At 44.5% G+C, this 26,146-nt stretch overlaps 1 protein-coding gene across 1 annotated transcript; it reads right to left on the reverse strand.

The window, feature by feature from the left end:
- Positions 1–3,161: 3,161 nt before the first annotated feature.
- On the reverse strand, positions 3,162–26,146 carry CRTAP (cartilage associated protein). The gene is made up of 7 exons (XM_009907960.2): positions 25,711–26,146; positions 19,523–19,672; positions 18,788–18,959; positions 16,372–16,500; positions 13,085–13,230; positions 9,797–9,880; positions 3,162–3,775 (listed from the first exon to the last, which is right to left on the reverse strand). Exons 1-7 carry the CDS (start codon positions 26,140–26,142, stop codon positions 3,713–3,715), a joined length of 1,176 nt encoding a protein of 391 aa, XP_009906262.2. The 5' UTR covers positions 26,143–26,146; the 3' UTR covers positions 3,162–3,712.

Raw genomic sequence — 26,146 nt, forward strand, 5'->3', positions numbered from 1 at the left:
AGACGGACTTCACCACCACAAACAGTGGTGACAGAACAACATGCTCAGAATTATTACAGCAGTAGAGGATCAGTGGCCAACAGCAGCTACCCAAAGAGCAGCTTTGTTACTAGAAATGTGGGCAGTTATTAAAAGATGTAACTGAATGGTTCTCATCTTCCAGGCCAGTCCAGGCTCATCAGTCCAGGCTTAGCAAACAAAAGGAAGAAATTATTTATGCTGAGGGTGTTGAAACACTGGCACAGGTTACCCAGAGAGGAGGTAGATGCCCAATTCCAGGAAACACTCCAGGTCAAGCTGGACAGGGCTCTGAATAACACAACTTACTTGAAGATCCCCCTGCTTGCTGCAGAGGAGTTGGACTAGATGACCTTTAAAAAGGTCCATTCCAACACAAAACATTCTCTGACAAAATGATACCAATGCTGCACTCATGTCAATCACATGAATTCAGCAGCTTCAACACAATTATACTTCCCTGAGCATCACACTGTAAGCCTTGTGAAAGAAAGAAATGGAGACAAAAAAATCTAAACATCCCACCCTGTTAGGTGAAAGCTGCTAACTTAGGAGGCAGACAACTCAAACTGTGAGAATATTGGGTGGCAGAAGGGAGGCAAAACCCATATTCCCACAGCCTCCCAAGAAGAGCTGGCAGGATCAGAGACTTGGAAGAAAAGACACTGTTATTGCAGTCACATGTAAATGCTGGCATTTAACAATGGCAGCAGCAAAAGAAAAATCAGTTTATAGAACCTGAGAATGCTAGAAAAAGCCACAATAAATACGGAGGGACTGGAAGAGGAGCTATTTCTCACTAGAAAAGAACAAAGGTTTGAGAACTATTTGTACTTACTAAGATTGAACTGGCTTGGGACCTTATGCAGTGGAAATTAAGAAAGCCAGAGAAAACTCAGACACTTGAACAAAATGGAAAAGGGATCACAGTGCCACTCTGGGAGGCCACAAGAGTATCAGTTGCCTCCTTAAGTTAAACTGAACAGTGAAGGTTGGCTAATGGACATCTTAGTAAATCATGAAATCCCCACCTGAGCAGACACAATGGCAGGGGACTTTAGCTGCAAGGTCAAGAGATGAGGAAATGACCAAACATGAAAAGAGATTATCTAAAGAAGCCTTGAAGGCAGAATCACATCTTTACCAGAAAATTGATAATACCCAAAAGACTTGCAGTGGTTGAGTAACTGTCAGATGAACAGGAAAAATTAGGGTTCATAGGTGCCAAATGTATCCCCAGTGTAACCTACTGAAGTTAAAACAGTCGCAGGACTGGTTAACTCTGGGCTCAGTGTCTTACTATACTTTACCACAGCCTTTGCTCTTTCAAAGAGATTATAGCTATTTCCAACAACTAGTGCTGGAGAAGGAAGAGAGTCCCTTAACTGGAAAGACCTAATTTGGGGGGGGGCAAACCCAAAAGATCCTGAAACTGACTGTCTTGTACCTACCTTAATGTACACCGCTTGCTTCACCTACAGGCAAAATCCGATTAGAAGCTTTATGCACACACATTATTTCCACACTACACCTCCAATTATGGAAAACCTCAGGCCCAGGAACTTGAATTAAAGGCACCTCTCTTTGAAGTGTTTAAGGTATTGAACTGCCTGCAGAGAGCTTGCAGGAGCTAGGGCATCGCAGCAACAAATAGCCAGACACTAGCTGGTACTTGGCAGAGCTCCTAAGTCAGCCTGGTAAATGGCAATAAGAAAAAAGTAAACTAAAAATGTTGTAAAATGCAAGAAATGTAGATTGGTATCTCCTACCAGATCCATGCCCTTTACTGACAAGATTTCTGGACTCAAAAGCTAGAGTGCCAAAGATGAAGTTATCTGGGCATATGATTTTAACTTCAGTGGTTAGGTTCCTGAGGAAGAAATCTGCACTTGTCCTGTGCCCGTTGGAAAGCATAAAGAGGCCTCCAGGGCAGTAACCTCTTGAGCATAGAAACCCCTCTAGTAAAACTAGGGACAAACTGCAGAAGCTTACCCCAACTGGGTATATAGCACGTGCATTTCTTGGGGAAGAAAGTGATGGTTTATAGTCAACTGCTTCCAAGCACTAAAAGCAAGGTTGAATTCTTACATCAAATTACAACAAATGGAGTGCTAATATGGTGTGGAACAAAACATAAGGCAACCTGATATACCCTCTGTATGCTCAAGGCATGCAGCAAGCCACATTCTGCCCTTGTTACCGCAAGTGGAGCTGAGTAATCTCCTACAGTTAAAAGGCTCTTTGTAGACTTTAATTTGGAGAATAAAACAGTCTGCCCACTGACTGCAACAGATCGGTTACGATTTTGTATTAAAGAAGCTAAAACCCCCAATCTGATCCTCCAAACCTCTTTCACACATAACTTTGACATTTTAAAATACTTCACTTCTGTCACAGGAGGACACTTAAACCTGACCCCGTGGATTCCCTTTTTCTCTGCACTCAATCGTGTAGATGCTGTACTTGTACAGCACACCGAAGCTGTAGCAGCAGTAAATCAGCAAAAGGAGTGTTTTGCTTTCTTAGAAACCTAAAGCAGATTTTGGTTTTGCAGTTCAGTTCCATTCAGCTGAATAAGGCTCCAGTCATAAAAGCACTGAATGCTCATTTCCCCTTGATGTAAATAGGATGAAACCACTTGCAGGGCTTGATCCTTAAAAAGGGGAAAGAAAAGGATGAAATACTGGATCCTCCTCTGAGATCAACTGGATTGATCAGCTCTTCATTGGAGCTGTGCACTAATTCTTATCTCTCTAACACAATATTCGAGGGGCCTTCAAAGTACTTCTGTATGGGATTCTGCCATCTAGTTAACAAAAATATCAGGAATCCACATGCAAATAGTTTTCAGGATTCCACTTAAAATTGTCTCAGTCTCCACCAGTACTTACTTTCGGATGAAAAATATGGAGATAGTCTCACTAGCCTGAAAAAAACCCATGCAAACAGTTTCCTATAGAACAGAATACTAAACACACAGGCAACACAAGTTGTTTCAGCAAAAAGAGTTATGAATTGGTAAGAAGAAGGAAATATTTTTTTATTCAGTCCTAAGTGACTTCATTTTCACATCGTGGAATTTAATTTACCTTTTAAGACACATCCGCACTGCTCACAAAATTCCTCACCCAACTTTCACATTGTGCTTTGATAATCATCTTAATTCCTGGATCTCCAAAAGTTCCTTCCAACCTTCCATCTTATTTCAGCCATGTAAATGTATCTTGACATCTTTCAGCTGCACTGGGATTCAGTATCACTTTATTCATCATCACAGAAAAAGACACATATAAATAATAAAACATATAGCTCAGAAAGTTTTAAGGCACTGTTGTATCTTTTGTGGTTCATAATCTGACAAAAGCTCTTTGGAATCTAGCAGTACTGTTGTAACTCAGTAGAACAGCACTGAAATCAGGAGCTGTGGTGTTAGCCCAAACAGTCTGTTTCGTTGTGTTTGTGTAAAGGCAAGCAAGCAATGCACCAATTCTGTAAACACACAGTGAAAACCATGCTCACAGGAGAGTCAGTGCAGCATGGAAGTCATCTTTCAGGGCTGGATTTTGAGACATAAGGCGGAGCTTAAAGGAGCAGCTTTGAGGTATATCTAAGTGGAACTACAGGTGACCCAAAAACAATAGTAAGGAGCTATGAGCAATCTTCACTTTTGTAAAACACTTTGCGTTGATTTCACTCATGAGGATTCCTTCTTTTCCTCCACTTCCAATAGGTCATCAAGGAATTCCACAACTTCACCCTAGAAAGGATTAAATTTAACAGAAACAAGTTAATCTGCACTACAAAATCAGTGGGAAATTTAAGCTGTTTTAATCAGAACACAAACTGTAGTATTAGGTGTCTGAACACTTTTCCAACCTGGCAAATGGCCTTCGCAGGAGCAGCACAAGAACTTGCAGTGACATCAGAGCTTATAAAGGAAATATCACACTTCACATCAAATCTTCCTATACTTTTTCAGGTATTTAAACAGACAATAAAATCTTCAAACTTAGAAAGCAGAGGCATACATTTTTAAAGCACCTGTTAAATTAGGGAATTGTTAAGGTACCATACAAATCTAAAGAATTGAAAAGCTTCAAAATTCAAAGCAGAAGTGTTTTGTAGAACTGTAACTTTGATTTTGCATCTGTTTTCTCTCACTGTTTATGTTTTCTGTTATGTCCTTCAACATACAGCTCCATTTTCAACCACACAATCTTCACATGCCATGCTTCAATGCAGCAAAAACGTGAAAACACAGACACCAGAATGTTTTCCATGCTGGAAACAAATACATCTGGTTCAGATTCAGACCAGAGAATTCTGTGTTTACAAGCCATGCTCTGCTAATACCGGGTACCAACACAACATAACAATCCACCTCTCTTTATTTAAATCTCTCCTAAGACAGTGTATGTCATACATTGTAGTCAAATGCCTTCCTGTAGTCAAGCCTGCAAGTCCATGTTACATTTCCAATCTAGTAACTACCATGTTCTCTTAAACCATTTAAAATTTCCCCATCCTTCCTTTCTTGACATAAGCCTATGCCCTCAAAAGGTCTTAAGATGTCATTTGGTTTTTTTCCCCCAACAAATAATCACTTTCTGACAGAAAAAAATATTCTGCTGGAAATTCTGATCAGCTCACACTGCCTCATGCTTAGAATAATGAGAGTTAATAACAGCTACGTTGCAAGCAAACAGCCCTTGCTTGGATGTTAATTCACCCTCTTCCTTTCACCACCCATTCCAAGTCTTTGTGAACTGTACTAGGCTCCTGGATCTGCTCCATGAAGACTGCAAACAGCATTTTAAATTTTAAGCACGTTATTTGTCTATAAATGTATTCCCTAGGGGGATGATACCTTCTCAAACATGCAGTCTGATACTCAAAACTTTACAGTTTTCCAGTGAGGGAAGGGCATTAAAGGCTCTGTCAGTGGAAACAATAAGAGGAAATAGGGAATTGTTGTTTATTTTGATTACAGCAAGTGTATTATAGATAAGGTGATTAAAAATATTAACATTTTTTCACAAGTGTGGTTAGCAAGGAGAGACATAATGAGAATCAAGCAAACAAAACAATATTCAGGAAGAGAGCTGGCTGGAGTAACAGCTGGTCTGGTTCCCTGCTTCACAGCTCCATCTCAAAAGACTGCTGAGCTTTTGCAGCTGTGAAGTGGTTTTAGTAAGTCTTGAAGGGTAGGAGTTTATTTTGCTTTGAATTTGTTCAAAACATGTAAGTATCCAATTCAATAAAGAACACGAGAAAAAAAAGAAGTCATATTCCCTACTTGTCTTCCCGGTTGTAGGAAATCTGGCACTTGGAAAACAGGAATTCAACATTTCTGCACGATTTCCTTTGTTACAAGTATTTTGATTGCCTGAGGAGCCCAGTCATGGGAGGAACTCAATACCACTTCACAACTGTACATGAAGAAAACAGCCATGAGGTCCAACGGACACTATGCAAGCAGTTAAAAAATGCAGTAACAGAGGCACAGAGGACTTCAGGTCAAGCTCCTGAAACTGTGGGTGCAAGCATTTGGGTGCCTCTTGCAGGACTACAGACAGGTCACATTAATTCTGAACAGTCACAGACTGGGAATATGGGTGCCCACTACAGGAGCTGCATTCAGATCAATTCTTTTACACATCAGGATCATATTTAATGAAAGAAATACAGATACTAAAAGAGATTTATCCCCTTGGTCTACCTGCAAAGACAACCCTCAAAAGGTAGGAGTGTGAGAAGCAGCGTGAAAGGTATTAACATCTGAGTGGATGGCCCAGAGTTAAGGATAAGGAAGATGTGGGGTTTTCAATATTGTGCCTTTTGTAACTTAACCATATGGGCACTGAATTCAATTTGCAATAATAGTCATGCTCCTCAGTAAGACAGGATATTTCAGAAGATCAGAATTCAAGGTTGTGTTTTTTCCTCTGGGCTATTTTCAAATCAAGAAAGATGTAAAAAGCCCAGGTTTTAAGTGGAAAAGGCTATTGAAAAGCAACAGCATTTGAAATAAAAAAATGATTGAAAGTTGAAATATCCAACTCCTGAAACTGATCTTAAAGGAAGGTATGATGGAGGCTGCTGTGGTCTAATGGAGAGTACTAAGGACCAAGAGAGGTTGAAGCATGGCAAAAAATACACAAATAGTTGTCAAAACAATGCACATACAGAAAATATGCTGTAACACAACTGAATAGTTGCCCGGGTGCTGGCTGGTTTTGAAGAGGTAAAACCTCCAGATTACAGCTAATAACAAACAAGACCCATAGGTAAATTTTTGCCTGGGCATTCTGGGGCAGAATGTAAAACACTTGCAACTGGTCCATGGTATGGTTGGCAGCCTAATGAAAAGGTGGTAATGCTGCATCAGAAGAGCTGATCACACCAGCAGCTGTGAACCAGACTGATCACTGTCCTCACCACATTAACATGCACTTGATACCACATCAAGCATTTTGCATGACTGAGGTCAGCAAATAGTTCACAGGTGTTCATTCCAGGGGAAAAGCCTTCTGCCTGCCCCTATCTAAGAACTTCATGCTGGCTTGCTGGAGTCTAAAATGATTCTCTGACAGGATTTAAGCATGCAGTGACATGGTTCCTCCTGTTACCCGGTAATAATCTTCGGCTACTACCTACATTAATATCAAGGACATCAAATTTTATATGCAAAGTCAACTGCAACCCCCTAATTTTTTCTGCTGCCAGCTACTAGAGGAGACAACAGCCAGCCAGTTCTAATGCAGGTTACATAAACATGCTGCTTAGCGCTGATGTATTTCAAGAGTTGAGCAATATATAGCCCAAAGCATGATGCAGCTGCCTGGATGGTAGCTAGTAAATTAGTATGTGAGGTCAGACTAAGCTCAGGGAAGAGAAGGGTTTCCCACCACACCAGTCCATGCCTGATAGCAAAACTACAGTGAAACATATCCTCATTGACAAGCTGGCCCTTAAATCACAGTCATTGTCTCCTGGTTTGCACTGAAGGCCAAGTACACACTGCAGGTACAAAAGCCCTGCTGGCACCCCACAGAATCACAGAATTGTCAGGGTTGGAAGGGACCTCAAGGATCATCCAGTTCCAACCCCCCTGCCATGGGCAGAGACACCTCACACTAGATCAGGCTGCTCACAGCCACATCCAGCCTGGCCTTAAAAACCTCCAGGGATGAGGCTTCTACCACCTCCCTGGGCAACCTGTGCCAGGGTCTCACCACCCTCATGGGGAAGAAGTTCTTCCTAACATCCAATCTGAATCTACCCATTTCTATTTTTGTTCCATTCCTTCTAGTCCTATCATTACCTGACACACTAAAAAGTCCCTCCCCAGCTTCCTTGTAGCCTCCTTCAGATACTGGAAGGCCACAAGAAGCTCTCCTTGGAGCCTTCTCCTCTCCAGACTGAACAACTCCAACTCTCTCAGCCTGTCTTCAGAGTAGAGGAGCTCCAGCCCTCTGCTAATCCTCATGGCCCTTCTCTGGACACCTTCCAGCACCTTCAGATCATTCTTGTAATAGAGGCCCCATAACCTGCCTCCCTGTTCTACTGACCTCTTCCTTTCCCCAGTCCAGGTACAATCAGTGGAAAAAGTGGGAATGACAGAGCAAGAATGTAGGGAAAAGATGGGACAGGTATAGCCTGAACATGAGAGGCACAATACTGAACAGCAGCAGAGCAATGCTCCCAGACTAGTGGGAGCAGTAAGGAGAATCAGAGAAGCTGATCGACTGGAGCCTCTGTCAGATATGCAAACTGAGCACCCTTGGTTTAGATTAACAACTGAGCAGAGGAACAAACAGAAAGAACATGTTTTGTACCATGGTGAGTAATTCAAGAAGGTTTTATGGAGGATGAGTAGGTGGATTATAATAAACAATTACTTTAGAACAAGACAATTACTTTAGAACAAGACAGTGAGCTAGTGAGATTGGTGCACTATTTGTAAGTGAAGGCCTAAAAAGGAGAAAAATGCAGAACTCCTGCCTTATTACCAGAAGCTGAGCATCCAAGACCAAGATACACAGTGGGCCAGGGACTGCTGCTGATCCTTCTTTATGCAATACTAAATGCTGCATTCACACACACAACTCTTTAGAAGAAACATCTGTGTTTTGGAGACCCCTAGGCATCTATTAAAATAGACAGCAAAGATGAAAAGCTATCAATATGGGGCTCAGTTATAGCCCACTTGAGACCCATGGTCCAGCACCAACTTTTCTTTCAACAGCAGCATTTAAAAATAGTAGGAAGTGGTAGCAGTTGTACTTCTCACTGACACAGATATTCTGCTCTTGGCTGCAAAGACTAAACAGTGCTTTCTGCACAGCAAATGCTCATCACTCATGGGTCTTTGCCTCCACCCACAATCTGCTCTGTCCTTTTTCATTGACGACTGGAAAAGTTTTCTTGGAGTAACTCATACTTTCCATGCATCTGCTGATGACCTTTTCTACAGGGATCCTATAGACACACAGGGGGATAGCCTGGTCTTCAGGTAAGTAACAGAGAACAGTAAAATCACAGTGTTCTAGAAAGGTTTAAGGCCTACAGAAAGATATTGTTATGGACATGTTTTCATGTGTGATGGTCAGTGAATGACTAAGAAGCAACCTTTATCCCAACACACCAGCTAACTGAGCCTTCAGGGACAATACATAGACCAAGAAGAATTCACTGGATCTCTGTTTCCTTACAATCTATGACCTAGAAGGAAAATATTTATCCCACAAAATACCTCCTGTCTGTCCTTCACAGTAAAAATTCAAAGATCCTGTTCAACAGTGGGAGGAATAGATTTGATTGTCCTACATGTTGGGTGCAGGTGGCAAGGTGGCAAGGCTGTGGGAGCTGGAAAGGTTGCAGAGGTGGCCTCTGTGAGGAGAGGTCAGGGCCACCCAGTAACTAATGAATAATTCTCCAGTAATTAGCCCAGTACCTAATTTGAGCAACTAATGTGATTAGAGACAAAGAATTAGGCTATGAAAAAACCACTGCTCAGGGCCAAATAATCTTCCACGAGAAAAAGTAAAGATCTAATGTAGATGACTCTGGAGGACATGTGCTCTGTGGGACTGATAGAACCTGCATGTGCCCAGGATGGTGATATTTTTGGGGGGAGGACACATTATTTCAGGATAGCAGTAAGGCATCTCTCAATGAGCAGCTCAGCCTGAAAGATTTATTCAGCCTCTGAGCAAGAAAAAGTTCCTTGATCTAGCCTTCACTTAAAAAGACTTCCTTTTGACAAAAACTGTGATTTAGGTGGTTACTTCTGAAAAAAAATATAAGGACCTTTGAATCTAATTGAGGGGGAAAAAAAAATCAACCACCGAACCAGCAAAAAAAATTATGTCTAAATATATGTATCTATATAGGTTAAGTATTTATACATATATTATATATAAATATATCCCTATATATGTGTAAATGTGTCTCTCTATATATATATGTATATAAATATATACACACTACTTCTCTGCCCCCTGGTGTTACAGCTTTCTGGTTTTGTGGCCTCACTTCATTATATTTATTACCCTTGTGTTAATCCTGACCATATTCTTTTAAATGGTATGTGATGTACTTTGTGTTTGTTTCTTCTATTCCATTTACAGAAGAAAAGTTTATCATAAATTACACAAAGATTTGCTTACAACATTTTCCCATATTAGCTAAATGATGGAATTCCATCTATGTATCATCTTCACTTTCACGTGACTGATACTTTTTTTAATGATGATTTTCTTCCTCAAAAACTCACCTCATCATCATCCATCAGATGCTCCTTTGCAAATTCATACATTTCCAACTGGAGTGTGGTTATGTTGTGGTATCGAACTGCCTCCTATAAAAAAACCCCACAATTTCTGTGTTACTTTAGGGTAGCAGGGGAATGTCATCACGTCACCTGAAATCACTGCAGTGAAGTCAGATCCAGACTTAGTAGAAGGTAGATCCCAGGGTGGGTTATAATGTTTGAGAAAGGAAACAGCAGAACAGCAAGCAGCATATCCAATGTCTTCTGTGGATCTTTCTCAGCACAGACTCCACCCGTGGTGAGAAGAACAAAGCACTTGCCTCCTGCTCATATTTCAAAGCACTGGCGAGTCTGAGCCCAGGGAAGGAGCCTGCCAGAGCTGAGCCTGTGCCTGCATTCCAGTGGGGCTGGATGGGAGAAGGGCTGTCTCCCTGCACAGGCTGTGGCAGCAGGCAGCTCTTTGACTGAAAGTGACTTCACCACCCCAGCCTGAGGTTGGGCCAGGGAAACTCGGCAGGGTCACCCACCTGTCCCTCCTTAGTTCCTGCCTGTTTGTGAATACCAACACTAACCTGCTGTGATTATCCTGTTTAATTCCTTTGGTGAGTGAAACCGGAGGCTTCCTCTTTCACAAGAGTATATAAAGCTTAGTGCCAGAGCCAAATGCTGCTGCCACCCCCTTACAACTTTGTGAATGTAAACCAGAAGCATTATGGCTTTCACGGCAAGTGGTTAGGGCAGCGAGAATCTTTGGTTCATAGCTACATGGGACCCAAGTACAAGAAAACACATTTGTGTGCATTTAGTATTCTATATTTTAAAATTAAATTACCTGTAGTCCCCAGCTCCTGGAAAATTATCAAACAAACATTCAGAGCTAATTTGTAGGGAGGGCTCGTGTTCTGACCCCCTGCCAAATCTGCCTGTGGTTTGCAGTTTTATACTGTTGCTAACCCTCACTCCCACAACTGTCAAACATTGTCTCCAATATGGCTATAGTGCACAGTTGTTCCCAAAAGCAGCAACAGAAGAGCAGTCCATTTCCCCTGTGAGCTGAAACTTGCTGCTGCCTGAATGAACCAAATGCATTTTTGCTGCCTTCTGTCTCACTTGGACTTGTTGCATAAAATTCAACAGCTGTTCACAAATGAAAAGCACTTAACTCAAATGGAGTGGTATTTTTGACTTGAGCTGGCTAGCCTAAGAAAGGAAAAGTGTAATTCTCAACTCAGTGCAAGGTATAAGATGGATACATGAACTGTTCTGCAGTGCTGCTACAGGTCGTGCCAGTCACCTAAGCACTGCACAGATGTATTCAGTTTAGCACAGAATTGAGAATCATAGGATTGTTTAGGTTGGAAAGGACCTTTAAGATCATTGAGTTCCACTGTTAACCCAGCACTGCCAGGTCTACCATTGACCCATGTCCCTCATCACCACAGCTACACAGCTTTTATATGCCTCCCAGGAATGACAACTCCACCACTTCCTCAGCAGCCTGTTCCAGTGCTTGGCAACCCTTTTGGTAAGTAAGTTTTTTCTGCTGTCCAACTTAAACCTCCCCTTGAACAACTTGAGGCTGTTTCCTCTTGTTCTACTGCTTGTTATCTGGCAGGAGAGACGAACTCCCCCACCTCTCTACAACCTCCTTTCAGATAATTGTAGAGAGTGATAAACTCTACCCTGAGCCTTCTTTCCTCCAGGCTAAACAATCCCAGTTCCCTCAACTGTTATTTCAGGTCAAGGGCCATTGGGTCAGTACAGATCTCAGTGACTGAGATGTCTGAGGAGCAACAGGAATAGGTCAACTGCTGTTGCTCGATCTAGATTAACTTAAATGACTCTTCCACAGGTAAATCATGCCTTAAGACAAAGAGAGGGTACTAAATCTAATTTATCATAGAATATCTTAGGTTGGAAGAGATGTTAGAGATAACATCTTCTAGTCATGAGGTCTGTGGTGACAGGTTGGACTCGATCTTTGAGGTCTCTTCCAACCTTAGTGATACTGTGAGATACTGTGTTATAATCTAGTCCAACCTCCCTGCCATAGGCAGGGATGCCTCTCCGCTAGATTTTGCTGATTGAGGCCTCATCCAACCTGGCCTTGAACATCCCCAAGGAGAAAGCATCCACAGTCTCCCTGGGCAGCATATTCCAGAGTCTCACCACGAGGTGGGGGTTTCGTAAGAGCAGAGTCAAAGGGCAGAATCACCTCTCTTGCCCTGCTTGCCACAATCTTCTTGATGCAGCCCAGCACACAATTTGCATTCTGGGCTGCACAAGCACACTGCCAGCTCATGGTGAGCTCATCGATCACTAACACCCAAGGCTCTTCAGAGCTACTTTCAACCCACTCTGCACCCAGTCTGTGTTTGTGCCTGGGACTGGCATGACCCAGAAGCAGGACCTTGCTCTTCGTGGAAAGTATATGTCTGAAGACTAACTACTCGTACAGCACGTGCCACTGATGCCTAAGGAGTCACTCAGGTGTCACAAAGCAGTTGATTCAGTTGCAGAACATAAATTCTGATAACAAGAAATGACAGAAAATCGCATTGATTGTCAGAGTCCAGGCTGCAGCATACAGAGACACAGCAAAGATGCTTTTGTATGCCAAATTTTCATGTCCAAGGGAGTTTAAGAACAGCATAAAAGCCATTTTAAAAGTACTTTTTCAAAGCCAAATGGCAATCGCTGCTGGATGGAATGATGTTCTCTGCAGGTTCTTTGCAGCAAGTATGCTAACCAAGATGAGATACAATATGGTCCTGAGCCTTATTCCATCCTCATCTACCCACCTACACTCTAAATGGAGCAAATGGAAAGTGAGTTTAGCTGGGGTTACCATATTCTGACACATTCCAGTGCCTGCAGAACCTGAAATAACAAGTAGATGGTCAATTACATGTTGGCAAGCAATAAGTAAATGACTACAGTCTGTCACTGGAGTGATTTTTTCATCAGGAGACTTTAGGGGCCAGCTGCTTTATTTATCAAGGCAGATGAAGATATAAATATCTGCTTAAATGGCAGACAAGCACCAGCATGAACTTGCTCGTCATCATATCACATTATACCTTTTGTCATCTGTTTCAGCAAGAAAGGATAATACAGTGACATTCACTGTCTACATTACAACTCTGAGGACAACTTTCTATATGCTTTTAATAAAAGGCCGTGCTTAACTCCAAAGCCAACAGATAATCTGCATTTTACTGACCTCTGGCCCACAGAGTTTCATCTTAATACCTGAATGTGTCTAGAAGGCATTTCAATTGATCCACCTACCGATCTGGGCTGAAAATCCTCTTCTGTAAGTCCCCATTTGTCCTTGTGGTACTGATAGTAGACCATGTTCTGTTTCATTATTTCGTCTTTCTGGTCAAACAGAAGGTAACTAGCAGCACAAGAAGCTGCATTCTTCATGTCATTTACTAACAAATAAACACAAACACACAAAAAGCCCACATAAGGTAAATGAACAAACTCCTACCAGTATCCAAGCTCTGAACAACGCAGTTGCAAACACAACCCATTTTCTACTGCCCCATCAGCTGCAGAGAGAGGGAAAAAAAATTTGCTTTCCAGACAGAATATGTTGGGGTTTTTGTTCTGAAACAGGTAAGGCCATGATTCAAAAATGGGGACTTTTCTCTGATGGTTTTCTATGCAAATCCTGACCTCATGTCTCTGATGGGTTTCTATGCAAATCCTACCCTAATGTTCCTCCCAGGTATCCCAGTGTCAATGAAGTATCAGCCCACACTTTGTTAGTGCTCACTGGGGCATTTATTTAAGAAAAAAATAAATTAGAAATACATAAAAATCCTCACTTGTTTTGTATTAGCATTGACAAAGCGGGAAGAGTCAGTGTGCAAAACACAGTCAAACAACATAAGCTAAAGACATTAATGGCTTGATGCCGCATGGCTGGATGTTTCTTCCCATTGACATAGGAGCCTACAGGAACAGCTGTAAGGGCTATCTGTGCTACTCACAATTCTTAAAGCAACCACAAAAATTAGTAACTGATTTACCTATGAAGTATGTAACCACAGAGCACCAGAACACTACCATTTCTGTTAAGTGGTCCATCCCTCAAAGCCCATTTAGCCCTGTGGGCCCATTCTAACAGTATTATAATAACCCATTAGGAAAAAAGAAATGGTATGAAATACTTCGTAGGTTCGTCTATGGAAGAAATTCTGAATAGTAAATTGAATACTGAGTATTTATTAAGAAGAATTAAGTGGTGTTATATTAGATGTACTGCCTTGAAGTCACAATCTTTCTTCTGAGTTAGAAACTGAAGAATAAATGTGTTAGAGCTATGCATTCAGCTGCTTACCAACCTGAGGGCCTGACAGGTTGACCATAAAGGCTTTTTGGCACAAACCACCATATTTTTTGCACAGGTGTACAAAATGCCTCTGTGTCACTGCATGTGTGCCAATATTTAGGAAGTGGCTGATACTGCTTACCCTGCTATGCCATATGATGAGTAACCTCAAAAAGGCAGATGAATTGGTGCACCATTCAAACACCTAAAATGCATATGATGAACATTTGTCGTTCGTATGAACACATACATGAAACTCTAGAAAGTCACAACAATGAATAAACCAGAAGGGCCTGCCCTTGAGATAATCCAGCCCTTATGGGACTCAGCCATTTGCTCTGTCCTTGGCTCTGTATATTATGTTTTATCTCCTGTGGTGAAGGCACATTATGCCCAGATATTGAATCTTGTCCCAGCATGTGGACAAGTTCCCCCTCCTTCAGGAGGAAGACAAAAGCCAAGGCATTAGCCAGGCCAGCACGCACCCAGCACACGCAGTGTTTGTGCAAATACCAAGTATGGCCATAATTCTAGCTCCACGCTTTCTATAGGCTGAAGCCAGTTGTTTACGAGAGTGCCCATTGGTAAAACCCAGCCTTGAGGACTCTGTAAGTATCACCCCAGTTGGTAAACAAGTTGCCCCCTCCAAACCCAGGACCGCTCTGAGGGTCCCGCTGTTCCTTTAAGCCAAGTAATTGAGAAGCCACCGCTCGACGCAGCCGCATTCTCTCCCCGAGGCTGTTTACATCCGCCCCGAGAATCGTCATAGCCGGGCCGACCCTGCAGCCCAGCCTGCTGCCATGACCCTTTGGAAACCTCCCAGCCTGCCTACTGGCAACCGTCGACCCGCCCAGCGAGCTGACTCTGAGGGCCGACCCCAACCAGGATCAATCCCTATTGTCTGGAGGGAATCAGCCAAGTCCTCAAGGGAACCGTGCTTACGGGCTAAGCCCAGGTTCCATTATTCCCTCTCCACTGCTGCGGAGAGAGGAGGACAGCAACCCAACACCACGGTCCAAATCCACGAGGCACTAGTCCAGCAACAGTAGTCTGCCAGACCTCCACCTCGCTAAAAACAACAGCTACGGAGTATCTCCCATGTGCTTTCCATCCACTAGCGCTCAGTTCAAAGTATCCGTGCCTAGCAGTGTAATCTCTGATGCACAGAAACATTGGAATAGCGCTGTATATAGCCAGAAGCCGCCCGTGTCCCATCGAGTCGCCCTCTAGTGGCCAAGCGGTAGAACCGCACCCTTTGTTATATAAATACAATTCTGTAGATAGTTCAATTGAGTTCTAATTCTAACACTAAGCCAGTTATGGAATGTGTGGCAATGCCAGCGATGAGCAACCTGGCAGTGCAGGCCTAGAGCCTGACATGGTGGTAGGCCGTGCTCAGCATAAGTGCAGAGCCAGCTACCAGTGTAGCAAAACAGTGCTGTGCCTGCAGCATGTAACTAAAACAAGGCACTGGTAGCTATAAACACAGAAAGTTATCTTGGGACAACAGGACATGCACCTGCATCAACAAACCTCGCGTGTCATTAGTAGTCATTAGTAGTTGGATAATAATCTATAATAGTGTGATGTGTGGTCACTCATAGGGAACCAATGAAGCCATGCCAACGAGGCTTTCCGAGTTTATATAAGTTGTAGAAGTTCCCCTGCTATGCACTTCTGCCTTTCCTTTCCCTTCTTCTTCTTTGCTTTACTTCACTGTGCTATACTCGCACCATAGGCCTGCAGTACTGGAACAATAAAGGAACAACACTCGATCATATTGGTCAGCTGTATTGACTCCAACCTCCGTCATCTTTAGAATGTATTTCATGAATGTGCACTAGAACATGTATGTAAGTTAGTGATTCATCGGTTATTAATAATTTTGATAATTAATAAAACCAATATTTTCATATTTCATATTCATGAATGTAATAACCTCTTCATCACAGAACAGAAGGGCCTGCCCTTGACATAATCCAGCCCGTATGGGACTCAGCAATTTGCTCTGTCCTTGGCTCTGTATATTATGTTTATCTCCCACATCTGTTAAGGACAATTATACAGAGAGAAAAAGATGCCAGGCAGCTCACACTTCCTGTCCCAGAACAGGTTAAAATGGTCTGGAGGACACTATTTACACTCTACAGCATTATAACTAGAGGGAAAAGATTATGAATGAAAACCTGTCCCACATCATCCCACTGGTATTTAAGCAGATTAAATATCTACTTACGTTTATAATAAGCAAATTGCAAGTAATGGTACATGGTGGCCACAAATTTCTCAACAACAAAGCCTCCTATAATAGGTGTCAGATTACTCTCACACTGCACTTTGCATGCAAGGACTTCAATATAATGATCTAGAAGGAAGAAAACAACAACATAGGATACAGATAATGTACAGTGAATTCTTAGAACCCCCTCCATTAGCTTCCCATTAAAATCTGGCTTTATAAAGCTCTCCTGGGTCCTCTTGCTGCCTGGAAGTACAGAGTATCCACGATTCCATTTGAAATTCCTATCAAGTACTGGGACTCAGCCTTTCTGTAAGGTCCCACATCTGGGTTGAGCCAATCCGAGGCACAAATGCAGGGCTGAGAGCAGCTCTGAAGAAAGAGCCTTGGTTGTACTGATTGATGAGAAGCTCACCACAAGCTGGCAGTACACTCAGGCAGCCCAGACAGCAGAGCTTGAGTGTGGCCAGCAGGGCAAGAGATGTGATTCAGCCTCTTTACCCCGCTTCTTATTCTGCTTGAATACTGTGTCCTGGTCTGGTGTTGCCATCATAAGAAGGACACAGAACTGCTGAAGCAAGTCCAGAGGAGGCCATAAAGATGATGCAAGGAGCACCTCTGAGGACAGGCTGAGGGAGCTGGGGGTGTTCAGGCTGGAGAAGAGAAGACTCTAGGGGGACCTTAGAGCTGCCTTCCAGTACCTGAAGGGATCCTGAGAAAGACTGCAGAGGGACTTTTCATAAGGGTCTAGAGACAGGATAAGGGGAAATGGTTTGAAGCTGAGGGATAGTAGGTTTAGACTGGATTTTAGAAAGAAACCCTTCAGTACGATGGTAAGACTCTAGAATAGGCTGCCCAGGGAGGCTGTGGCTGCCTCCTTCCTGGGTGTGACTGTTTTAGGCTGTGCCTTTAAGAAAGGGACAGTAGCTGGAACACTCTGGCCGAATGTAATGAAAACAAAGATAAAGTCTAAACGAATTTCACTGGTAGATAGGTAAAATGCAACTTTAAGTTTTAGTTCAGTTTTGAGTCTCAGCCAGTTCTGTTCTGTCTTTTCAGCCTGTCTGCTTCTGAGCAACAGCTGCGGGAGCTAACCTTGATAACAGGTAAGAAAAAAACTAATTCTTGCATGCACTTTGAGCCTAACAGAATTTCCCCCTTAATAATTACCTTTTCTCTCTCTCTAACCCTTTTTGGGAAAAAAGGGAGGGCGGAGGGGTGAAAGAGGGGGTACAGGGAGGGAACCCTCCTCTGGCCGGAGGAGGGAGTTTTGTTCTGTATTACTTTCTTTGCTGCATATTTCTGTGCATATTGTAAATACTCTATATTGTGTATATATTCACTGCATTTCATCCTGCTTGTAAATACAGCTTTAATTCATTTTGCCTCTCCGACTGAGTCAGCCGTGGTTTCTTTGTTGGGGAGGGAGAACTGAACCTTCTCTCACCACCACACCTGGGTATTCATGGCCAGTCTGGATGAGGCCTTGAGCAGCTGAGTCTAGCTGAGAGGTGTCCCTGCCCGTGGTGGGGAGGTTGGAGTAGATGAGCTCTGAGGTTCCTTCCAACCTGAGCCATTCTGTGATTCTATGATTCAGCACAGTCTGGGCTCAAAATGGATCAAAGCTGCAATTGCAGAGAAATAAGAAGTGAGGTTTCACTGACACCTACAGGCAGTCTGCAGTGGTAGGTTTTATACAAAGTGTGTTGTTTCCTAACTGTGAACTTTTTTTTTTCCCCATTTTGAGAACCTTCACAATTTCATGAAATTATTGCATGAGTAAGGTCCACATGCTGCTGACTACAGAAAATATGTCACAGAAAAATATGGCAGGTGACTGCAAAATAAACCTCCCAGGATGCCTGCATCTTGTTTCTGCAGTTCAGAGGTTCTGAAAGTGAAGAAAGACAGGAATGTGCTTCTCACTAGACAACACTTTACAGTCAGAAACATTTAAGTTCACAAGCTTTCTTGGTCTATGAAAGCTAAGGGACAGGACCAGTGGCAGTTACACCAAGCCTCACAGGCAGATAAATTGATATTGAAATGATGGTCAAAAGACCTATCTGAATGGATCCGCTACCTGGATGGAGTAGTTGTCATTACTTACACATCTATGTTGTTCTGACATATATCCATGGCAACAGCAGAACTCTCTGTTCTGATATTCTGAGAGTCCTCATTTATGTAACTGGGGTTTCAAAAAAAGAAATGAAAAAAAAACCTTTTAAAAAGGATGAGAATTCAAGCAGTTTTTAGTGAATCTAATAAACGATCTTGGCGCAAACTCAGCAGGGAGCACCATGTGCATTTCACATTGCAAACAGAGAAACAGGACTTTGGTAGCAAATCCCATGGATAAACTGAAAAGTGGTTTTGGGACATCTTTCCTTACTGTTTTCCAACCACTCACCTGCAATGGAGAGATAGAAGTCTTTAAAATCTTTGATCTCTCGGGAGCCTTCACAGGCTGCTGTACAGTCATCATAGGCTTTGAAGAAATCAGGAAGAGCCAGTTCCATGTCTGAGATGGATGTTCTCCAGTTGTCACCATTGTATGCTCTCACAGCCCTGACAAAGAGATTCTGAAAGAATACTGGGAATGAAAACCAGCAGTAGCTGCTCTGTAGAAAGCTGTGTGCAAATGCAAGCACAGTAAATTATGTCTCTGGATACAAGCTGTCATCCAATTAATGTGAAGGCAACAAATACAGATGACTAATGTATCACATCAGGTATTTCCCACAGAGCCAAGACTCCATTCCAGATCAATAGAAAAGCCTGCTGGACAGAGTGAGTCTAAAACGTGTGTTTTGAGATTTCAATGGGGTTTTAACACCAAATGCACAAGTTATTTTAAGATGTGCTACTACGGCACTCATGCATTTGAGTAACTCTGTGCACCTGCTTAGCTCCATTAGTGACCTGCATGTAGCAACTTTCAGGTATGCCACTGTCTGATTTACTGTGACTCATTTATGGAACAAGTGAAAAGTATGAGAGGTGAGAATTACTGAAGGCATCAAGAAGGCAGAACAGAGACCGCAGCAAGAAAGAAACTAAGAGCCAAGATCACACAGGCAAAGGAGACCCTGGAATCCCAGACAGTAAGAGGAGTAATAGAACACCAGGAATAAAACAAGCATACCTCATAAGGCTTTGTCTCCAAGTCTTTAATATGCTCCTCAGCATCAGGTATGCTCTTGTAGTAGGCCATATTTCTTTGCATCATTTCATCATCTGGATGCTTCAGAAGAAATGTGTGAGCTGCTGCAATAGCTTTTGGAAGATTATTAGCCTAAACAGAGATGGGGAAAGGAGGAAGGGAGGGGGAAAAGGTTAATTGGGGAAAAAAAAGCAGTTCAAAGTTTCCCTGCTTTTGTCAATGAATTTTCCTGCAGCCACTATATGGCCAATTTGATTTCTACTGAAACCACAGCAGATGCAACAGTAGAGTAAAACTGATATAATTCTCAGTTTCACTGCATCACCATGAGCATTCTTTTTAATACATTTTGAAAGTCCATTATTTTTGCAGATAGCAAATCAAAAAGATGACCTTTTTTTCCCTGTTCATAAAGCCGGTAAGGCACTTTCAGCTGTTGCTGTTGCTCCTGTGTGGGACTAATCTCACTGAAATTAGTGATATGAATCTATGGCTGCTGGGCAGAAGCCATCACTTACCATCTTTACATGGTGCTTATGTCACTTATTTGCCTAGAAGACAATACTAATTTGTCTTCCTGATGGTGATACCAAGATAGAGCAAACAGCAGAGGCTTGCTCAGTTAACTGTGTCCTAACATACTGTGTCATTTTTTGTGTGATTTTTAAACTAGCTTCAAACCTCACTAGAGATAATTTGAGACTTGTGCATTCCTCACTTACAACTGCATGTGCCAAATACACATGTACTTCAGTGTGCATGCACTTCTAATTTGTATTTCATAAAGATACATTTTTTAATAAACTGTACAGTACTATATAGACACATACCTAGGAAAAGAAAGAAATTAAGGCTTCAGGATTTGTGAAATCATAGAATGGCTTAGGTTGGAAGCAACTTCAGAAATAATCTACTTCAATCTCTTGCCATGGGCAGGGATGCCTCTCAACTATACTTCGGTGCCCAAGGCCTCATCCAACCTGGCCTTAAATACCATCAGGGAATGGGCATCCATAACCACTCTGGGCAGCCTGTTCCACCCTCATACTGAAGTTCAGTCTAAGAGGTTCTTAGAGTGCATGGAGGACAACTTCTTATCCCAGGTGCTGCGTGAGCCTACCAGGGGTAAGGCTATGCTTGACCTCCTCTTCACCAATAGGGAAGGGCTGGTGGGTGATGTGGTGGTCAGAGGGTGTTTAGGGGCCAGTGACCACGAGATAATTGAGTTTTCAGTACTCAGTCAAGCTAAGAGGGGCAGCAAGAAGACCTCCACTCTGGACTTCAGGTTACTCAAGGAACTAACTCAGAGGGTTCCTTGGGATACAGCCCTTAAAAATAAAGGGGTCCAGGAGAGCTGGACCTGCTTCAAGGAAGAACTCTTGAAGGCACAGGATCAGGCTGTGCCAATGTGCCGGAAGAGGAGCCGCCAGGGCAGACAGCGAGCCTGGATGGGCAATGAACTTCTAATAGAACTAAGGGGAAAAAAGAGGGTGTATCATCTTTGGAAGAAAGGTGAGGCAACCCATGGAATGTTTAAGGATGTTGCTAGGTCTTGTAGGAAGAAAATTAGGGAGGCAAAAGCACATTTGGAGCTTAGACTGGCCTCTGCTGTGAAGGACAACAAAAAGTCCTTCTATAAATACATGAATAGCAAGAGGAAGGGCAAGGACAACCTCCGCTCCTTGGTGGACACGGAGGGAAACGTTGTAACAAAGGATGAGGAAAAGGCAGAGGTACTTAACAGCTTCTTTGCCTCAATTTTTACTAGCAGGACAGAACATCTTCCAGACAGCTGGCCTGCAGAGCTGGCAGAAGGAGCCAGGGAGCTTCATAGTTTCTCTGTTCCAGGAAGAGGAAGCAGTCAGAGATCTCCTCAGCCACTTCGATCCCCACAAGTCCATGGGACCAGATGGGATCCATCCTAGGGTGCTGAGAGAGCTGACAGATGAGCTGGCCAAGCCACTCTCCATCATTTTTCAGCAGTCCTGGCTCAGTGGAGAGGTCCCAGAAGACTGGAGGCTGGCCAATGTGGTGACCATCCACAAGAAGGGCCTGTTGGATGTGCCAGGGAATTATAGGCCTGTCAGCCTGACCTCAGTGCCAGGAAAGATTATGGAACAGGTCATCCTGAGTGCAGTCACACAGCACTTAAGAGGATGGCCAAGGGATCAGGCCCAGCCAGCATGGTTTTAGGAAGGGCAGGTCCTGCCTGACCAACCTGATCTCCTCCTATGATCAGGTGACTGCCTGGTGGATGTGGGGCAGGCTGTGGATGTGGTCTACCTGGACTTCAGCAAGGCCTTTGACACCATCCCCCACAGCAAACTCCTGGCGAAGCTGTCAGCCCATGGATTGGATGGGAGCACACTGCGATGGGTTAGGAACTGGCTGGAGGGCCGAGCCCAGAGAGTGGTGGTGAATGGTGCCACAGCCAGCTGGGGGCCAGTCACTAGTGGTGTGCCCCAGGGATCAGTGCTGGGCCCCATGCTCTTTAACATCTTTATTGATGATCTGGACGAGGGCATCGAGTCCATCATCAGTAAATCTGCTGATGACACCAAGCTGGGGGCAGGAGTTGATCTGCTGGAGGGTAGAGAGGCTCTGCAGAGGGACCTCGACAGGCTGGACAGATGGGCAGAGTCCAACGGCATGAGATTGAACACATCCAAGTGCCAGGTTCTGCACATTGGCCACAGCAACCCCATGCAGAGCTACAGGCTGGGGTCAGAGTGGCTGGAGAGCGGCCAGGAAGAGAGGAACCAGGGGGTACTGGTCGATGGTAGGCTGAACATGAGCCTGCAGTGTGCCCAGGCAGCCAAGAGGGCCAATGGCATCCTGGCCTGCATCAGGAACAGTGTGGCCAGCAGGAGCAGGGAGGTCATTCTGCCCCTGTACACTGCACTGGTTAGGCCACACCTCGAGTACTGTGTCCAGTTCTGGGCTCCTCAGTTTAGGAAGGAGGTTGACTTGCTGGAGCACGTCCAGAGAAGGGCAGCAAAGTTGGTGAGGGGTTTGGAACACAGCCCTGTGAGGAGAGGCTGAGGGAGCTGGGGTTGCTTAGCCTGGAGAATAGGAGACTCAGGGGTGACCTTATTGCTCTCTACAACTACCTGAATGGAGATTGTAGACAGGCACAGGTTGGTCTCTTCTCCCAGGAAGCCAGCACCAGAACAAGGGGACACAGTCTCAGGCTGTGCCAGGGGAGGTTTAGGTTGGATGTTAGGAAGAAGTTCTATACAGAGAGAGTGATTGCCCATTGGAATGGCCTGCCTGGGGAGGTGGTGGAGTCACCATCATTGGAGGTGCTCAGGAGGAGACTTGATGGGGTGCTTGGTGCCACAGTTTAGTTGTTTAGGTGGGTTGGATTGGTTAATGGGTTGGATGCGATGATCTTGAAGGTCTCTTCCAACCTGGTCTATTCTATTCTGTTCTTTCCAAGATCCAGTCTAACCCTGCTCTTCCCCAGCTTAAAACCATCCTCTCTAGTCTCTAGACACCCTCATGAAAAGTCCCTCTGCAGCCTTCCTGTAGGCTCTCTTCTGGAAGGCAGCTCTAAGGTCCCCCCCCAGTCCTCTCTTCTCCAGGCTGAAGCACCCCTGTTCCATGGAGCGGTGTAGCACTCCACCTCACGTCTGAAATGGCTTATGGAAAAGTAGAGACAGAGCTCTGAGCATGAATCACAAGCACGTATGCATGTGCTGTTTGCATCCATAAGCAGTGCCCTCTCACTTCAAAAACAAACTTGAGAGCTAAACCAAAGAAATACTTCCATCTTAACATGAGTTCTTGCTGCTCTGCCACTATTAAGTGTCCCAACACTGGAACTCTGCCAGCAGCCTTTCCTGGCTGTCCCAAAACTATGCACTTCCAGCCAGCCCCCACAGTGCTAAACGCAAAAGGAAATCTCAGCTGCACTTTCGTCAAATGCCTGGCTGCTTATGCAGCTCTTTTCTTTCACCCTTTCTTTGGTAGGCTGACAAGTCTCTCATTTTTTGCTTAGTCTAGAATTCATTCTTGGTTTCAATTTTCACCACTTTTAACAAAAAAACCCAACCAAACAGAAAAGGTTTTGTGGAAACGCATTCCTGAGTGAACTCAGTTGCTAGCAGAAAACTCACTCCCAAGGAGGAAGCACAGAAGAGAAACATCTACTCCCAGCAGCTGTGACGTGGCAGCATTTCACTGTCATAGTCATGCTAAAAAACTACATAAAGTGTTTTCCTCCTTCTTCTTCCTACATTCTAAATGTTGTTGAGGGCAGAGGGGAAAGTGGGTATTGGGAGGGATGAGGGTGGAAGTGACATTTGTTTCTCTAGAAATCCAGCAGACAGGAAAAAGGCCCTTTTTTTGCAGCACTTTATAGCTCTAGGAGGTCTATTAAAAACTCCTCAAGTGAATGGTAATAGCTCAGAGCTGGAGTATAGGTAAGAAAGAAAACATAAACAACTGACACTGAAGTTGTCAGTTCTGTTCTATGTTTGCAGAGGCTTTAATGTACAACGTTAAGTCCTTTTGTAGTCTTTGGAATGGCTTTACATGCACAGAATTTTGCTGGCGTTATTGTGTGCATGTGGATACCATTCCTCTGTTATGAGAACACATTTCCCTTAATCTGTTTGTGTAATTTGTGGAAACCATTGAGTATTTTCATAGAAGACAGCACCCCTACACAAAAGACACAGCACTGGTTAAGCAGATGCTTGCTTTCACACAGCAAGCTCTAAAACATGTACAAGCACGCAATGCTATATAATGTACACTGGAATATGTTGGGAGTGAATCCCTAGAAGAGGAAACAATCGAAGCAATGAGTTCAGCTTGTTTCCTCCCCTCACAGATGTCCTATTTACATGAAATGTAAGCAACTGCTGTACCTGAAGGGATGGCATGAGGGACAAAGCTTGATTTAAGAGAACAGAAGATGAAGATGAGAAGGAGAAAACCATCAATTAGATCCTGGACAGAAGAATGAAAGTAAGTTAGAAACCCAGGATGAAATTTGTTAGAAGAGGTAAGTGTTCCCAGTGTTGGCTAGCTCAAGAGTAAGAAGTAAATAGCATTACTGGGTCAGCATTAATGTTGCACTTGAACTGCTAATTTTCACCTTATTCACTCCTGCCACTGTAAGAAAACTAGAGCTTTGCAAGCATCAGAGCTACCTGTGAGTCACAGGCCACAGACTGGAAGCTGCTGCACTTGGAAGGAACTGGACCAGAAGAGAGCAAACAAGAAAGATGGACACACTGAGGGAGAGGATGCAGCAAACAGCACTTGCAATAGCAGAGCAGTAACAAGATGGATCTGAAAAAGGTTTCAAAGACTTTTAGAAGAAAGTAAAGTGGATGGAAAGATGAGCTAGGCAGGGGTCGGAATGACACAACTATAGGAGAAGGAGGCAAGGTTCAGTGATGGGGGTCTGGGAGGAACTGCAGGGGCTAATCCATGGGATGTGCCTGATGAGGTATGTAAAAAGTGCTGAAGAGCAAGTAGGACTGCCCTACGTGGGCAAGCAGCAGGGCAGAAAAGGCACACTGCCCAGAGAAAGGAGGTGGGGCAGACACCAACTGGTGGCTGCAATAGCGTGGAGGAGATAATGGGAAATGAGGCTACATCCCAGATCACCCTGCTAAGAGCCAAGCCAGAAGTCAGCACAACAGGAGGCTTTTCAGCAATGGGTCCCTGCATTCCCTGAAGCTGTGCAGGGACACACCACACTGACCCCCTCCACCAGGACACTGACAGGTACGCTTGGCTTGGCTGGAGGATGACCCAGCACTGGGTAAGGGGAGACGAGGGTGGCAAGGAGCAGAGGCAGGGCAAGGCTCAGCGACGGAATGGTAGAAAGAGAGAGGACAGGTTGAAAAGGGATGAAAGATGGGCAGGCCAAGAGAGAAGAGAGGGAGGGGAGACGAGAGGGAGGGGAGACGAGAGGGAGGGGAGACGAGAGGGAGGGGAGACGAGAGGGAGGGGAGACGAGAGGGAGGGGAGACGAGAGGGAGGGGAGACGAGAGGGAGGGGAGACGAGAGGCCAAGGGTGATGGGACAGGAAGCGCCGAGAAGGGAAGGGGAATAGGGAGGATGGCTCAGTAAGACAGAAGGGATGGGCGGGCCGGGAAGGGATGAGGGATGGATGTGCCAAGAAACAAGAGGGAGGAGGGGTCGGATCGCACCTTGAAGTAGGCGAACTGCAGGTACTTGTAGGGCTCGCGTCGCTGGAACTCCCGGAGCAGGTCTCGTCCGGGCTGGGCCTGGCGGAAGGCAGGCAGCCCCTGCTTGCAGCGCCGCAGGCACTGCGCCCGCCGCAGCACCCCAGCCAGCAGCCGCAGCTCGGCCAGCTCGCCGCCGACGGGGGCGGGCGGCTGCCCGGCAGCGCTGCAGTTCCGGTGACAGAAGGCCTCGCTGTCCCGCAGCAGGCGGTAGAGCCGCATGCTGACCTCCAGGTAGCTGACGCTCTCGGGCCAGTTCTCGCTGCTGTACTGGTCCAGGCCGTAGCGGTAGGCAGACTCGAGCGGCATCAGCTCGTCCCGCGGGAAGCTGCGGAAGCTGTACCGCTCGTACTGCGCCCCCACTCCCGCCAGCAGCGCCAACAGCAGCAGACACATGCCG

This window comes from Dryobates pubescens, chromosome 38 (genome assembly GCF_014839835.1).
Source record: "Dryobates pubescens isolate bDryPub1 chromosome 38, bDryPub1.pri, whole genome shotgun sequence".
NCBI lineage: Eukaryota > Metazoa > Chordata > Aves > Piciformes > Picidae > Dryobates > Dryobates pubescens.

Bases quoted from the DNA above. Each gene is read 5' to 3' on its own strand.
- CRTAP (XM_009907960.2), bottom strand. From the start codon at position 26,142: ATGTGTCTGCTGCTGTTGGCGCTGCTGGCGGGAGTGGGGGCGCAGTAC. The intron at 19,673-25,710 runs GTGCGATCCGAC...ATCTCTGTTTAG, and splicing joins TGCAGTTCGCCTACTTCAAG to GCTAATAATCTTCCAAAAGC. The intron at 9,881-13,084 runs GTAGGTGGATCA...GTTTTTTTATAG, and splicing joins AGGATTTTCAGCCCAGATCG to GAGGCAGTTCGATACCACAA.